At 49.6% G+C, this 15,736-nt stretch overlaps 1 protein-coding gene across 5 annotated transcripts in view; it reads right to left on the bottom strand.

Moving 5' to 3' along the window:
- The window catches only part of LOC117867416 (NADPH--cytochrome P450 reductase), a 69,276-nt gene that overhangs the window by 14,201 nt on the left and 39,339 nt on the right, over positions 1-15,736 (bottom strand). For 4 of the 5 annotated variants that reach the window (XM_034752419.1, XM_034752421.1, XM_034752420.1 and 1 more), the window contains 6 exons: positions 8,677-8,725; positions 7,625-7,753; positions 6,127-6,276; positions 4,719-4,843; positions 3,674-3,763; positions 1,296-1,394 (listed from right to left, as the gene is read on the bottom strand). In XM_034752419.1, the coding sequence (XP_034608310.1) occupies positions 1,296-1,394; positions 3,674-3,763; positions 4,719-4,843; positions 6,127-6,276; positions 7,625-7,753; positions 8,677-8,725 (642 nt within the window). Of the gene's footprint in view, positions 1-1,295; positions 1,395-3,673; positions 3,764-4,718; positions 4,844-6,126; positions 6,277-7,624; positions 7,754-8,676; positions 8,726-13,284; positions 13,581-15,736 lie in introns of those variants that run through there. The other variant, XM_034752423.1, reaches the window with a different exon arrangement.

Genomic DNA, 15,736 nt, shown 5'->3' on the forward strand with positions numbered 1-15,736 from the left:
TAAGAGAGGGCTATGGCTTGGAAGCTCCTTCCACCCCCTCCATCTATCTATCTATTGTACTTATTTGGCCCCCATTACTGTAGTGTAATGTATTACCCTCACCACATCCCATGAGGGTAGTACCATTATCCCAATTATAAAGGTGGTAAACTGAGGCACAGAAAGACTAAGTGACTTGCCCCAGGTCACACACAAAGTCTGTGGCAGAGCAGGGAATTGACCCCTGATCTCCCAAGTCACAGTCTAGGGCCTAACCCACTGCGCCACCCTTCCTCTCTTCTTCCACCCCCCTAAATGAGTTGAAAGTTAGTACGATGCAATCTTGTAACCTGGCAAAGTGTTATAAGATGCATCAATGCTCTCTCTCTCACTAGCCCAAAATGGCTCCTCCTGGTAGCATGGAAAACCAGATCATCGGATCTGAAGAGGCCCTCTAGTGGGACATTTACCCCATCCATCACGCTGCAATTCAACAGGCCTGATCTCATTATCTTTACACCGTCCCTAAGGAATGGGTGTCTAGCCTTGACTGTCCGGGCAGAGCCTCCCTTGGCAGCTTGATCATTACGGTTATTCCTGATACTTAACCTGAGTTTACCCTGCTGCAAGTGATCTCTTTCCTCCTCCTCCTGTCCTACATGAAACTGATGCCTCTCCCCTGCAAAGACAGCTGGCTTCCCCCTTAGACTTCCTCCCAGGCCTCAATATTTCATTACAACATTTGTGGTTCTGCTCGGACCTCGCCAATGCATTTGTCTCTTGAGAAAGTGGTAAATAAAGATGAATAAAGCTGCAATACCTAAACCAATGTCACAAGTGCAGTGCTGAAGCTACCGGATCATTTTAAACTCAGGGCCTCTGATCACTGCCTGCTTCTCTCATTCCAGCAGAGCTGGTATCAGGACTGTCTTACCCATCCCATATAGACCAAGCCCTGACTCAATATAGCACAAAGGGAAGAAAAGAAAATGAAAAGGTCAGATCTTGGCCTGCAGAATGCTTTTTCTTGGAAACTAAATCAGGGCTGTGGAATGAGACAGGACAGAACAGAGTTCTAAGTGCAAGTTAGTAGCAGCATTTCTGTCAAGTCACTGTGGGACACCACTTCTGGTTTTCAATCTCGACCCTGGTATTTTACAGCCACACCTTCAAATAATGTGGCTTTTAGGAGGCCGTGTTAGGGCAATGACAACTTCCAGCAGAGCATTTAATAACAGGCTTTGAAGGACGTGCTCCTTGACTTTTCTGCACTGACCTCTCTCAGCCAAAGTTACACGGGATAAGCCGGTACTTACGGTTTCTGGCTTTCATAGCTCTTCAGCCGGCCCATCTCGCCAGTGTAGACCTTGTTCATATTGATGTCTGTGTGGACCACCAGCTCATACTGACGGATGCTGGAGAAAGAGAGAAAGGAGGCAGCTGTGACCCACTGAACACGGCTTGGACAATGTGTAACATCTGGTTTGCTGGGTGTAATCAACAACCCTCTTTTCCCAGTCAACATCCCTATGCAGAGAAAGCACTTCTGGAAGTGGTGGGAAGTAGTGGCACGATGGGTTATTTTAGCATTTTAAACTTCAAAAATGCTGGTCAGAGCTGCTTAGGTCACACATGACAAGTCTGGAAGTCTCAGTCTAATGGCCTAGAGACCACAGGCCTCATCACAAAAAACACTTCATCATTTGGCACACCCCTCAGCTTACTCCGAAGAGATCAGGGCCAGAGCTACCTGGGGAAGCTTCCAAAGGAAAAACAAAGTTCACCAAGTACCGAACTTTGCTGAACCCTTTACAATTGATTGGAAAACAGTCTTCGTGGGACTTTGCTCCCGAGCTGTTAATCGACACAAAGTTCATCAGCTTCATGCTGTTGGACCAACTTTCCCCGTTTATGAACTACAGGGACAGCCGAGAGAAAAGGAAGCCGTTTCCCTGTGTTTTGTGGAAATGAGCGTGCCGGGAATTCAAACCTACTGCAGATTCACTCGTGAAACAACGCTCAATCTCCCACTTGCAAAGAACAGTTACAGCCCTGGGGAAAATGATGGATTTATTATCTGTCCTGCAGCTCAAAATCTGAATATTAATACTACAGCTCCTAAAAAACCCGAAGCATGAAACGTTCCATTCCCAAGCGTTTTATTTGCTCTATATACATTAAGTTAAAGCGGATAGGAAAGAGCCAGGCTGGCAGCTTTGGAGACTGATAGCCACCGCTTAACTCTGCAGCAGGTGCAGTCACTGCCTGGCGGAAAGCTCACCCATGCCCCCCCCCCCAGGGTCTCTCATAACTGACCACGCCCAGGGAGGAGAGGTTAGCTCCTTCTCCACATGCATCCACACCCTGGCTTCTCTGCTGGGCCTGCTGACGAGAGTGAGAACGTGCTGAAGGAGTTTCTCGCTAGGTCCGGGCCCTTGCGCTGCATTGGGGTTGGGCGAGGAGAGAGCGCTGGCTCTACGAGGTTCCCTGTACATACAGTGGGTTCCACTTGCTACGCCAAAAATATCATACGTCACTCCCGCTGAGCTCTGAGGGGGCCCGTGCCGTGTCAGAGTTTACACTGCTCTATCCGTGATTCAGCTGGCTAAGAATAAACCAACCAAGTTATGCCACTGGGGTCATCGGGGAGTTATGGAGAGACATGGACATTTCCCTGGGTCTCCCCAGCTGTTAATGGGGAGGCTGCAGAGCTTCGCCCTGCCCAGGGGCGGATTCCGATGGTTCAGGTGCAAGCTGCGGCAAGGATAGGTTTTTAGCCAAACTTCGTCCCTCTCTCTCCCGAGCTGACCCGACCAGCACACCGTGTCAGCAGCCTATGCGCCATGGCCCGAGTCGCACAAGGGGCTCCTCTGTCAGGCACAGCTAGCGTGAAGTACGAGGGTACCACGTAGGGAATCTGCTTCCCTCTGGCCATCTCCTGGTGCAGAAAGCTGCTGCCGCGTTCTAGATGCCTCGGGTGGATGGAGTTCAAGGTTTGGGCTTTTAAAGCCCTTAATGGACACTCCTCCCTGCACAACCCCACTGTCCTGTGCCGGCTGGAAGCAGGGGTTTGTTGAGGCAGACAGGCTACTGCCCCCAAGGCCCTGAGCTTTTGCAGTGTGCCCCCTGCAGATCTTAGGGAGGGGTGAGGCGTTTGTTTCACAAGCCTTCAGCAAGGGGCACTGGAGACTTCAGCTTTCATCTGAGTGGCTCTGTTCTAGATTGCATTCAATCAGTGTTCAGCGTGACGTGTTGGTGCCCAGGCTCGCTATGGCGGATGATCTAAGTATCTTATCAGACCGTGATAAATGGGGTAGGGTACCGGCTGGGAGATGGCCTAGTGAGAGAGACAAGAGGGAGACCAGAGAAACAGCAGCAGCATCACTGGACTCGTCGCCAGGTTATTTAGTTGACAGCTATTTATAAAGGGTTTTGTGCCATGGAGTAGTGAACTCAACAAATGGAGCCAAAGTTCTGATCTGGAGTCAAACTTACCCCAGGACGTAGGGATGTTTGGACTGGACCCTCTCTCCTTTACAAGGGTGAATCTACTTAAGGTTTCTCGCTACTTTTAAGTCTCAATGGGGTGAGTCTTTGCTCAGGCCTGGATGGGGACTGGATGCCAAAATGCCGCTTTTCACTTGGGATTTCTGCAAAAAATCCATGCTGGTATCTCCTCTGCTCCCACACTTACCTGGACTCCTCTCCGGTAGCTTCCACGCCAAAGTGCTCGCACACTGCCGGCCAGAACTGCTCCCGCCAAGTGATGAAGTCCTCTTCCAGGCTGTTCAAGGCAGGAGAGAAGAAGCAACATCAATGCCATGTCCTGGACAGCCAGAGGGGTGCTCCAGAAGCAAACTGCAGTGAGGCCCCAATACAATATCTCCTCCCATACCCTGTGCTCCCCTCCGTACCTGCCCTCCTCTAGTTCACGCACCAAATAACTAATTTCAGCTGGACCCCAGGGAGCTAGGATGACAAATTCACATTCAGACCCGGGCCATGTCTCCACTTCTGCAATATCATCAGCGATTCAGGCAGCAGCCATGCAAGAGGGTACTGGTGCAATACTGGTGAACTCCAGTTCACATAGAAGAATGTGCAGCAATACTTTCTGCACATCTGGGTTTTTCCTCCAGAGGTTTCCTCTCCACACCTGACCCTCACTAATAAGGTCTGAGCCCTAGGTGGTGAGTCTGCAGGCAACGTTACCTAGAAAGGTCAATGGAGGTTTCAGGAGGCCTTTATTTTATTGAACAGGTTTAACTTCAGAGTGAGAACACTTCAGGCAGGCACTGGGCTCATGCAAGTTTCCATTTGCTGGGACAATCACAGGAGTGATCGCACCCGGGCATGTAAAAGCAAATCAAAAGCTACAGTAACAACCGTGTGTCAGGCAGAGCTGGACGTGGGGGTTGAGAAAGACACAGAGGGGTCCAGCTAGTTTATACACTTGAAAGGGAAAGAATTGAAGCTACACGCCACCGCCTCTATGAAAAGCGCCAAGGGATCTGGCAAACTAAGGGACTCCAAACCGAACAGCAATCCCACAGGTCTCTGCCCTAGCGAGGATGTAAGCCCACTTCAGCAGACATCCTAGCCCCCAACCAACCCCTGCCAGGTACATATGCTCCACTACACCAAGCAAGCTCTCCTACGTTTTATACAGACGTGCACACACGATATGGTCTGTTCTGCTGCGCTTGCTCCGAGCCAGCCATACATCCAACTCTACTCACTTCCCGTCGTCATCTCCCATGCCGAGCTCAAACATCCGCTGGGCTCCGAGCTGCTCCAGCCTCTTGTCCACGTATTTCCCCATCGCGTTGAAGTGCTCGTAAGTCTTGTTGCCCAGGCCGAACACCTGGAAGGGAATGACAGGCAATCCATCAGACGAAGCCAATGCGTTAATTCAAAAACCTCACGCCAAAGAGGACTGGCTATAAACAGACAATGTCTCTATCAAAAGGAGTCCATTTGGAGGGCTCTGGCTGGCTAAGGAGGTAGGTTTTCTGTGGCTATAAACTTTCACCACTATTGTAGGTCACATGTTCAAATTCAGCCCAGATCCACAGTGACCAAAAGCCGTCCCCATCTGCCGATTATTCGGTGTTCTCTGAAGTGAGCTGGGGGGTTCGGTTCCTGGGGCACAGAACCGCACTAAAAAGCACCACCACAACCGGCTCCTTTTTAGAAGCCTCAAGAAAGAGGCCCAGCACTGAATGAGCCATGCGTCTGAATTGTCCTCTCCCCCATTATAAATGACACAAATACCACCACCTTGCTCTTTCCTAGCACTTTTCATCAGTAGATTTCAAAAGTGGTCATTTTACAGAGGGCGAGACTGAGGTATGTTGCAGGGAAGTGACTCGCCCAAGATCACCCCACAGGACAGTCAAGCCAGGGATGGAACCCAGGTCTCTTGAGTCCCAGGCCTGAGCGCTATCCACCAGGCACAGGAGTGGGACAGAGTGAGGGAAGTGGCACCTCTCCTGGGGCTGAACAAAGCACTTGGCTCTACACCTCCCCCTACCGTCAGTAGCCAGCTCTCTAACCTACCATCCCTTCCATTCCATTGTCAGCGATGGACGTGTTTGTACCGTATGTTATACCCCCACTGGGGTGAAACTACCTAATTTGGAGACCAAGCAATGGATTATCTCATGCTTTGCAATTCTGGGTACCACCCAGCCCAGGAAATCTGCAGGGGAGGTAGGTAAGGCAGTTCCATCTCAGCCATTATTAAATTTAAGTACAGGAAAGAAATGATACATTTCTTGGAATAATCTAATTTGCAGGAGAATATCTGGCCTAAGGCTGTCCAATTAGCCTGCTAAACAATAACAGTAGCCTGTAACTTAGTTACAGCCTTCGCATTCAAGTGTGTGCTAGACGCCGTCTGCAGCAATATGATGTAGAGGGGAAGGAGGGAGACATGAGTCATTTTTAAAAGCACACAGACCCATGTTTGCAAACATGCAGCACACAACGGTGCGCACCGGACACAGATGTGCAAGTCATGGATGCAAGGCATGCAAACTGAGATTGCATGCTCACTTGTAAATTCCTGTCTGATTTGGGCATATGCATGGGGGACTTTCATGCCTAAATCAGGCATAAGCAGTAACACAGAGCTGGTTTACTTACTGCAAATTTGAGACCAGTCAAGTCTGTATCAGTCTCCTGCAGCCAGTCATAGAAATCCTGGGCATTGTCCGTGGGATCACCCTCTCCGTATGTAGCCATGCAGAACACGGCCAAGGAATTGTCAATCTCAGAGAGGCGGCTCAGATCAGACTAGAAACAAGGCCAGAGAGATTAAGTTCCTTACATTATGTAGCACTTTTCATCTTCGAGGATCCCAAAGCAATTATTGTGAACGTTATTTCAGGGGGGAAGAGGTTTCACTTCACCACCATTAAAATGCAACCACCTCTGGTGTGCAACGTGGCAGTTGTTTGGAGTTGCTTCGCATTGTTAACCAACAGGACTGCGGCTAGGACACTGCGGTTAACACTCGTACTCTGCAGGAAAGCACCAAAGAATATTCTGAACAGGCTACAAGTGGTCAGGCCAAATGTTTAATCGAAGAGATGGCACCTCAGAACCCTTCAGGTTGCCTGGCGACAGATTCCCAGGGTAAAGGTGACCTATCAAGTCACCAGAACCGAGGTGTTCTCTGTGATACCGAGGTGGTGGAACATCTGCACTGGCTCTGGCCCCAACGGAGAGATTTCTCTCACCCACTGGTTCTCAGAGTATGGGGTCCAATTCCTCTTCGTTGTGAAGTTGCTCTCTGACTCAGATCCCAGAGCAAGGTGACCTCCCACCCAGCCAGCCCTCAGAAGAGGGGTTCTGGCTCACTTCACTTTGTAGGCAGCTAGTATTTTCTATACTCGTCAGTAGCACATCTGACTGTCATGCCGAGGTCACAGAGGTCTCAGTTCAGCGGGCTGAGGTTAGCTAATGGAGGAACACGGACCAGAGCGGGCAAGCTCTCCAGAAGCGGCTGGCTCATTCTTTCCAAACGGCCCACACCAGCTTCCTGCTTGTTCCCACCCTTTTGCTGCCCAGCATGATATGCCCTCTTCAGCTCCTGCCTTCGGCACAATCAAGCCAACCAGCTGCTTGAAGCCCCAGAGCGAATGCAAGCTCTGCAGCTCACAACTCTGCCCCATTCCCCCTTCAGTCCCACTGCCAGAAGGGGAGAAATCCATTGGCCCAATCTCTCCTCCCAGCAGACAGGAAGGTCTGGCTCTTTGGGGGAGCCTAAAAATGGTTGGTTCAGTTCATGATTACTCCCCTTTTTGGAATAACCCTGTAAAGAAGGTGGTAACCCCTCCTCGTTCCCATAGCAAGCAGCACATAACTGTCCAGCGGCTAAGGCCCTTGATTTTGCTAGCACTAAATGGTTCAAGGACACATTCCTCATCTCTCTGTGCCGTATCTTACTGGGCCCACAGTTACTTAATAATGGCTGCAAGCAGCCAATGCTAACAGCTCATCCCCTTCTTTGTTAATTAATAACATATCCCTCCAGCGTGCCCAGCATCAGAGCTGGTCGCAGGCACCACTTATGTACTCTTTGCACGCATGGAATTCGATAATGGAGTAAAGATGCTGTATGCAGCGAAGTTTAACTTACCAAATCATACTCCTCCGGGTCCGCTGACATGCCCCGCATGCCATAACGATGGGCATCTTTGGACAGGCGGTTGGCAAACTCCTCTGCTGTACCAGTCTGGGAACCATAAAACACCACGATGTTCCGCCCCTGGAAAGACAGAGACCCAATTACACACGAGTTGCTAATTTGGCCAGTCACTGGAGTTCAGGGGAGAGGAGGGTGTGGTCATGGTTAAAGGAAAGGACCGGGAGTCAGGAGTCCTGGATTCTATTCCTGGCTCTGACACAAACTTGGGCAAAATCACATCTCTGTGCTTCTGTGTAATACCTACACACTGGGACTGGAAGGCTAAACTACTGCTCGTACAGTGCTTTGAGATCCACCATGGAAACCTGCTAAAATGTGACACGTGATTATTCTGTGGAGGGGGCTGGGGGAGCGATGAACAGTGTGTGATTGGAGGACAGCTCCTTCGAGTAGGAACTCCTTGGAGAAGAAGCTGGTCATTCTGAAGCATTTGGGAAGCGCCTAGCATGTCGTGGGTGCTACCATAAATAACGATCAGCCAGGGAGTTTAAGGACTTCCACCATTTTCCTCCTGACCCCAACCTCACATTACACTTCCCTTTGCTGCTGAGTCCTCACCCGAATTACCTCTCTTCAAAGAGGGAGATTTCATCTGCCTAGTACAAAAGGATATCTGCAGAGTGCTCTAAAAACAGCCCTGATCTCCCCCCACTCTGCCCCAACACACACCCCCCTTTTATTTAATTTTACGGGCCTTCCAGAACTCAGCTACTGCACAAAGATGCTCATTAGTAGCAGGACCGAATCCATCTCCCAGCAGCTCCCTGCTGATGCTAGCTAGACAGCTCAGTTGCTAAGTGGCTCCTGCTTCTTTAGCGCTGGAGCGGTCCAGGACCTCACACGAGAAGCTGCCCGCCCGCCGCCAGAGTGCCATGAATAGTGACAGGAATTGGAAAGGAAGGGAAGGAAGAGGCCCTCCACGCCGGCTGAACAGGAAGACCCTGCTCCTTCCACAGCCTCAGAAAGGAGAAAGAAAAACTTACCGTTTTCTTCATCTTCTCAACAAAGCTGCTCTCCCTCACCGAGGATGTTCTGAAAGACAGCAAAGGCCTCCCTTTCAATGGATGTGTAATCTGAAGAGAGGCAGAATGGGGCAATCGGAGAGCCTGGAGCAGGTCGGGGAGGAGCTGAGGGGATTGCTACACATGGCTAGGGAAGAGACCTGCTTCATAGAGGCGGGATAAGGCTACAGAGGAGAGCAGCCTGGTGAACATGTCCCGCTGCCATTCACAAGGGCCCAGGTGCATTGACAACCCTGAGATCCTACTTACATGGAACTTACATGGGTCTTCACAAGTCCAGAGAGGACTTTCCCTCGCCATCCTGAGAGATGAGATCAGCCCACTCCAACAGCACTAGCAGTTGGACGATCCACAAAATGATACGTGCAGGGGAGACCAATGGGTGGGGAAGGAAGGGGAGGGGAAAGTCAGCCCCAAAAGGAATGGGCAGTAACTTACACTCACACACGCACACCTGTTTCCCCTCTCCTAAGCTCCCCACCCTGAAATGCAGACAAGACTCAGGATTACAAAGATCTATTGAGCTAGCTGCATGCTATACATGAACCTTCTTCTCCCCGGTGCCTCCCCCAGACTGGGGAACACCGAGCTATGGATTGAAACTTATGTTGGAAGCATAAACCTCTTCATGGTGGTAGGGCCTGACTACTTCTGTTCCCTCCTTCATCTTCACAAGCTACCGTCACTGGGAACCAAGAACACACAGTGAACAGCGACGCTCCCTCTCTCCCAGACACGGTTCTTGGTTTAATTGCCCTAGCCACCGAGATTATATCACTGCTTTATGAATCCAGGGATACACCCTCACCTTGAGCAGTGGTGCTTCAGCTTTGGCCACGAGAGACAGACAGACAAGGACAGCAGAAATAATCAGTCACTGGGGTTGGGGCGCCCATGGGAGTCAGGTGCCTAACTCACTTTGGCACTTTTAAAAATCCCTCTAGGCGCTTATCTGTGTCTTCAAGCACCTAAACCCCTTTGTAAATCTAGCCCAAGGACTATTTAATCTAGCAAGCAGAGCTCTGATAGACATCTGCAAACACAGCAAGTTGCACTGAGATGCTCAATCAAATGCTATTATTTAACCAGACCCAGAAGGCGCTCAATGAAGTTATGCAAAGGAAACACTCGAAATGTTTTTATGCAACATTAACCACTGAACTCACTACAGCAGGAAGAAAGAGCTCGAGTGGAGGAAGAACGATTCGTCATCTATATGAATAAAAGCAGCATCTGCTCTTAAGCTAGCTAGGATACAAACTACAAGGGGCTGCTACTCCTCATGCTTCTAAGTCCAGAGCCACGCTACCAACGTTGGATGGCCTAGCTAGATCAGTCAGAGATGTGCTGGGGAGACATCCCTGACCGACACAGCTGTGCTGGGCAAACCCCGCAGAGCAGACACAGTTCTATCAATCACACTGGGCTTTTGCTAGCATAGCTTGCTTCGCTCAGCAAGGATGGGGGCCTGGGATCAGTGCAATTTTGCTGGGATAAGCTGTGTCCACACTACAAGTGCTTTGCCAGTATAGCGGTACCGGCAAAGCGCTCCTAATCTAGACCTGGACTGAGTAAAAACTGATCCCCAGTCTGGGATAGGGAATAAGCCCTCCTTCTCCCACCAGGGCTGCAGTGTTGGCCGGCAGGCAATGACCACTGCTGGAGACATGCTACCAGACTAGCTGTGCGATTATTCTCTTCTGGTTTGGCAGTCCCTACGTTCAGGAAGCCTCAAGGACCCTGGCTGGTCAGTCACAGGGCTTCTTCATCTCAAAATCCAGCCAACAAGCTGCTCGCTATTGCGAACAGACGTTCCAGTTTGCACAGCTCCCCGGAACTCCCTCCCCGTCTCAGGCAAACTTCAATGTGACCTAAGCTCGAAACCTGTCGGCTCAACACTGGCCTCCAATTCAGATGGATTTCCACCCGAGTCCCTTCAAACGTCCTTTCCCACCTCTTGACTGAAATGATCCGTTCTGAGATTCATTATCCGACGGGATTCTCATGACTGCCCCGCACCGATATCCCCTTCCTGGCGCTGTCCATGGGGCAGGGCTGAGGAAAATGCAGGGCAAGAGAAGAGAAGGATGAAGTTCTTGCCTCTCTCCGGGGCAGTAAAGGGATGCTCTTTCATCAGTTTAGCCTTAGAGCAAAGTAGGTTTTAAACACAACATCTGACTCAGAAGGCAGGCACATCAGCCCACAGGCGCAGCTGCCCCTCATTACAAAGCTTCTAGGACAAGCCTAGATGGATGTGCAGGAACACGGCTGCTCTGCTCACAGAATGAACCAGCGCCACAAGCCTCCAGGGGTATGTCTACATCGTGATCAAAAACCCCACAGCACCGAGTGTCAGAGCCTGGGCCAGATGATTTCAGCTCGCAGAGCCGAACAACTACAGTGCAATTTTATAGTCTTGCAGCCCAAGCCCAAATCAGCTGACCCAAGCCAGCTGCGGGTCTTTCGTCACAGTGTAGACACACCCTAAGAACCAAACACCTGGAGACCTCTGATTAGAGCTACCAAAAATCCCTTGCAAGCAGGCTGCTAAAGTCTCCTCTCAGGCCTTGTCTACACAGGGATTTCAGCCACTGATGCAGGGCCCTGGTATAGACACAATTTATACTAGCATAGTGCAATGTGTATCAGTGCAGCTTGCTCCACTTTGAAACAGGGACAAACTGCCCCAGTCCGAATAGTGTGTGCACTAGGGACATTAGTGGCTAGAAAGGCAGTATAAACAAGGGCTCAGTCACATCAGTGCAACCGCACTGGCCTCACAAGGGTGACACTGGTGTAAGCGACCCAGATGACTCTGGAAGTGAACGGAAATAAACGGTATGAGAACGCGATCCGGTCCCGGGAACCCCAGGAGAGACGGTGGCTTTCTAGCTATAGTCATATTAGACACTGGGGTCTTTTCCCAGACAGCAGGACGAGTGCCAGCCGATTGCTCACTCATTCATCGCATGTGGCTTTCGCTGCACGCAGGAAGCGAGGAACATGGGACGCGTTCCCATTTCCCTTTCACAGTGGAAGAATGCGAGGCTGGGTCTCCCGTGGGAAGAGAGGAGCCTCTGGGCAAAAACAAGAGGCTTTGGCTTCTGACCGTGTGAGAATGTGCAGAGCGCGCTAACAGTTTCCTAACCCGCGCGGCCCCGAGGGAAGGATCCCAGAGAATGTGTCTAAAGCTCTCTTTGTGCTGGGGATGTGCTCAAATACATCTCTCTCCAGGCCTCCTCTCCCCACCCCAAAATAATGAACTGCTACAGCTCCCCTCACTAGGCTCTGACTGGACCCGGTTCTCTTTGCACGAAATAAGTCCCTTGCAGCTACAGGTTAAGTGTCGGGGAGAGAGAACTGTGCAAGGAGGTCTAAGCCATTAGAAGAAACTAGCATCAGACAATGATTGGATCCACGGAGACATTGTAACATACACAGCAGCTGTACTAAACCAATTTTAAGGGAAAGCCATCAGGGGATTAGGTTGTTAGAAGCTGTTACACAACTTAAGACCAAAAGAAAATATGTTTCCATACACAGTATGAAGATTGTGTCTCTTATTTAGATACACATTCATCTAGCGTTTAGCTACTGTGGTGATGGGCGCTCCATAAACACCAAACAAATTAAAGACAACAGGTTTTGGTCTTTACAACCCACTGCAGCACCCTGATAGAGCAGGAGAACCTGAATGTGAAAATGAACAGAAACTGATGATAAAAGCCATACCACAAGTCTATTTTCATTGCCCCAAAAGGAGAGAGAACCAAAACAGTAAACCTAAGGAGTGAAAAGTACCATCAATATGTACAATGCTCTTTTATTTCTAATAGTCTATGGTATGGTTTGTACCACAAGCGAGAAACCAGGCAGAGAGAGGGGGTGTTAACTCGGTTTAACCTACAGCTTTAAAATATACAACTACAGACTATGCTTCTCTCGCTCTTCCTACCAACATCCAAAAATGCAGAGAACCTCCCTGCGACTCTGTCTCTGGTTTGAGTTTAAAGCCAACAGTTCAAAAGAGAGACCCGCCAACGCAGCCTGATGGACTGGAAGTCTCCAGATCGTAACCATCCACATCCCGTCAGAAAGCGCCCAAGGCAGCAGCCTCCCAGCAGAGCAGTCTTGTTTAGTCACCAATTTGCAAGCTGGCGCTAGGCATAAGCAGATTAAGCAACTGCTTAGGCCTGGATCAGCTCAAGGGGTCCCCCTATTATTGGCAAGTATTGTGTGTGGGGGCCCCCAAAATATTCCTCCTTAGGACCCCCAATGGCACTAACTTGTACGTATTTTTCAGCACAAGATCCTAGGTCCAGATGTCGCTCTGAGTCAGAAAAAGACAGGAACTGCCTTTTACACCCTCCGCCCTGCTGGACAGAAAGCGAGCGATCTCTTGTACTTCTCTGCCCAAGTAGCAAGCCTTAGGCAGAACCTCCTTTCCCCTTCTCTTCCTGCCCTCAGAGTTCAGCAGGGAGGTCAATATACAATTACATGCAGCTCTTAAGAGAGACGCGGTCCTGGGAATAAGATCTACAGTTTGCTTGATCAGGAAGATTGACTCACCTCCCCCGAGTCAGGTCCTCTTGCGGGACCGAGTACACACATCCCATGGTTAGGGCGGAAAAAAGGCAAACGAAAAGAATCCCACAGCTTTTGTATCCGTCAGAGAAGGGAGAGATTTTAACTTAGCTGTTGAAAAATGTGCACGCAGGCCTTTCCATTCTGCACCGCTCGGAGCTTAAAGCCAAATCGGCAGTTTCCTTTTGTTACGGAGAACGGAGCCTGCACGCCAAGTCCCTGCACAGGCCATGGTCGGAGCAGTTCAGTTCGCTAGGGTTCTCGCCGGACGCTTTGAAAGTTACCAAGAAGATCCACACAACCCTGAGAAACTGCAACATCTGGCCGCAGTGGCAGAAAGGAATTAGGAGTCGAGAATGAAACCTCCCATGATTCTCTGCAGCACACTCCCCCCCCCCCCCTTGCAACTTCCCTTCTTCTGTATGGAAGGGGGGGGATAAAACTCCCTCCCATGTACCCTTGTTACCTCAGCAACAGTTTATATCATAGCCGCTTTTTTCATTTTTTTTTAAAAAGGAAACCATGTAGGTTGAATGAAGCGATTCCAGACACCAGAGAGGCAGCGCTGAATGTTACTATGGTAGTGCCATCCATTAGGAAGAAAGGCTGTATTGATCATAGCGAGTTTGTTCCCTTTGGGGTCATATTAAATTAAATTAGAGATGGTCTCGCTCTCTCGCTCTCTCTCACCCCCCGCCCCAAATAAGTTAACTAATCAAGCTAAGAAACTGGAACCACTCCTAAAACTAGGAAGCCCTTTAAATACAGGGAATGAATCTTGCTAACATTTGAGGATACAGATAAGCCAGTTTCCGTCCCAAATAATGCTGCAGGACAGATGGAAAATACTGTATTTTCTGGCGTATAAGACTACTTTTTAACCCAGGAAAATCTTCTCAAAAGTCGGGGGTCGTCTTATACGCCGGGTGTCGTCTTATAGGGCGGGTGCTGAAACTTCCAAGCCGGACTGGAGAATCTGCGGTCGCCGCATATGGTGGGGGGAACTCAAAAACGGCCGCGGCCGCATCCCCGCCCGATGACGAGGTGAGGGGGCGCCTCACCGGGAAGGTGTAAGTGAAGGGCGGAGCAAGCTGCAGGCGTCCGGGACGCCCGGGGTATGGAAAAAAGAGAGCGGCGCTGTGCCCAGAAAAACACGCCTCTTTCACCCGTCTGGCCTGCCCTTGTATCCTATTACCGTACCTCCTTCTCTGCCTCTCAGATCTCGCTCCTGAGGACTGCAGTGAAGCGGCACAGGCGCGCATGTGCGAGATCTGAGAGGCAGAGAAGGAGGTAATAGGATACAAGGGCAGGCCAGACGGGTGAAAGAGGCGTGTTTGCACTACCGCTCTGATAGTCTTGGAGACAGGGAGGGCTGGGCAGGCAGGGAGAGCTGACCAATCCAAGCAGGCTTTGTATACAACAACCAGCCAATCGCCGGTAAGGTATATCGCTTGCCGTGATTGGCTGGTTGTTGTATACTGGGTACCACATACAGTACAGCACCAGTATCTGTACCTGTTCATACAGTATAGCACCAGTACATACAGTACAGTATACAAATGTCCAACAGTCAAAACCCCATCATGGCTCCACCAGCAAGAAGAAAGAAATATGAAGCCAGTTTCAAACTTAAAGTTGTAAACTTTGCCATGGAACATAATAACTTCGCTGCTGCAAGACAATATGGAGTAACAGAAAAGATGGTTCGGGACTGGAAAGCAAATGAAAAAGCATTAAAGAGTATGCCAAGGGGTAAGTGTGCATTAAGAAGAGGCACTCCACATTGGCCAGAACTCGAAAAACATGTAGCAGACATGGTGAATGAGCATCGCCAAAACGGTTATGTAGTGACACGAAATAAAATACATTTGTTTGCACTTCAGTGGGCCAAATCTAACCCAGATCACAGCAACAGATTTAAGGCCACTGTATCCTGGTGTACTAGATTCATGGGAAGGCATAATATGGTACTGAGGCAAAAGATGAAAATTGCCCCAAAATTACCTGCAGATCTTGATAGCAAAGTAAATAGTTTCCATCGATACGTAATACAACAGCGCACTAAACATGGCTATGCGTTAAGTAGTATTGGAAATATGGATGAAACTCCAATGAATTTTGATATGGTTGGAAATAAAACTGTCCATCAAAAAGGTGAAAAAACAATTTTAATTAAAACAACAGGACATGAGAAGTCCAGTTTTACAGTGGTACTAGGATGCACAGCTGATGGCGCCAAACTGAGACCAATGATTATTTTTAAAAGAAAAACAATGCCGAAATTCAAGTTCCCTGTTGGTTGTTTTGTACATGTGAATGAAAAAGGCTGGATGGATGAAGAAGGGGTAAAGCTATGGCTTGATAATGTATGGAGCAGGCGACCAGGTGGACTTATTCAAAAATGTAGTCTACTGGTGTGGGATATGTTCAGGGCTCA

This window comes from Trachemys scripta, chromosome 18, assembly GCF_013100865.1.
Source record: "Trachemys scripta elegans isolate TJP31775 chromosome 18, CAS_Tse_1.0, whole genome shotgun sequence".
NCBI classification, from domain to species: domain Eukaryota; kingdom Metazoa; phylum Chordata; order Testudines; family Emydidae; genus Trachemys; species Trachemys scripta.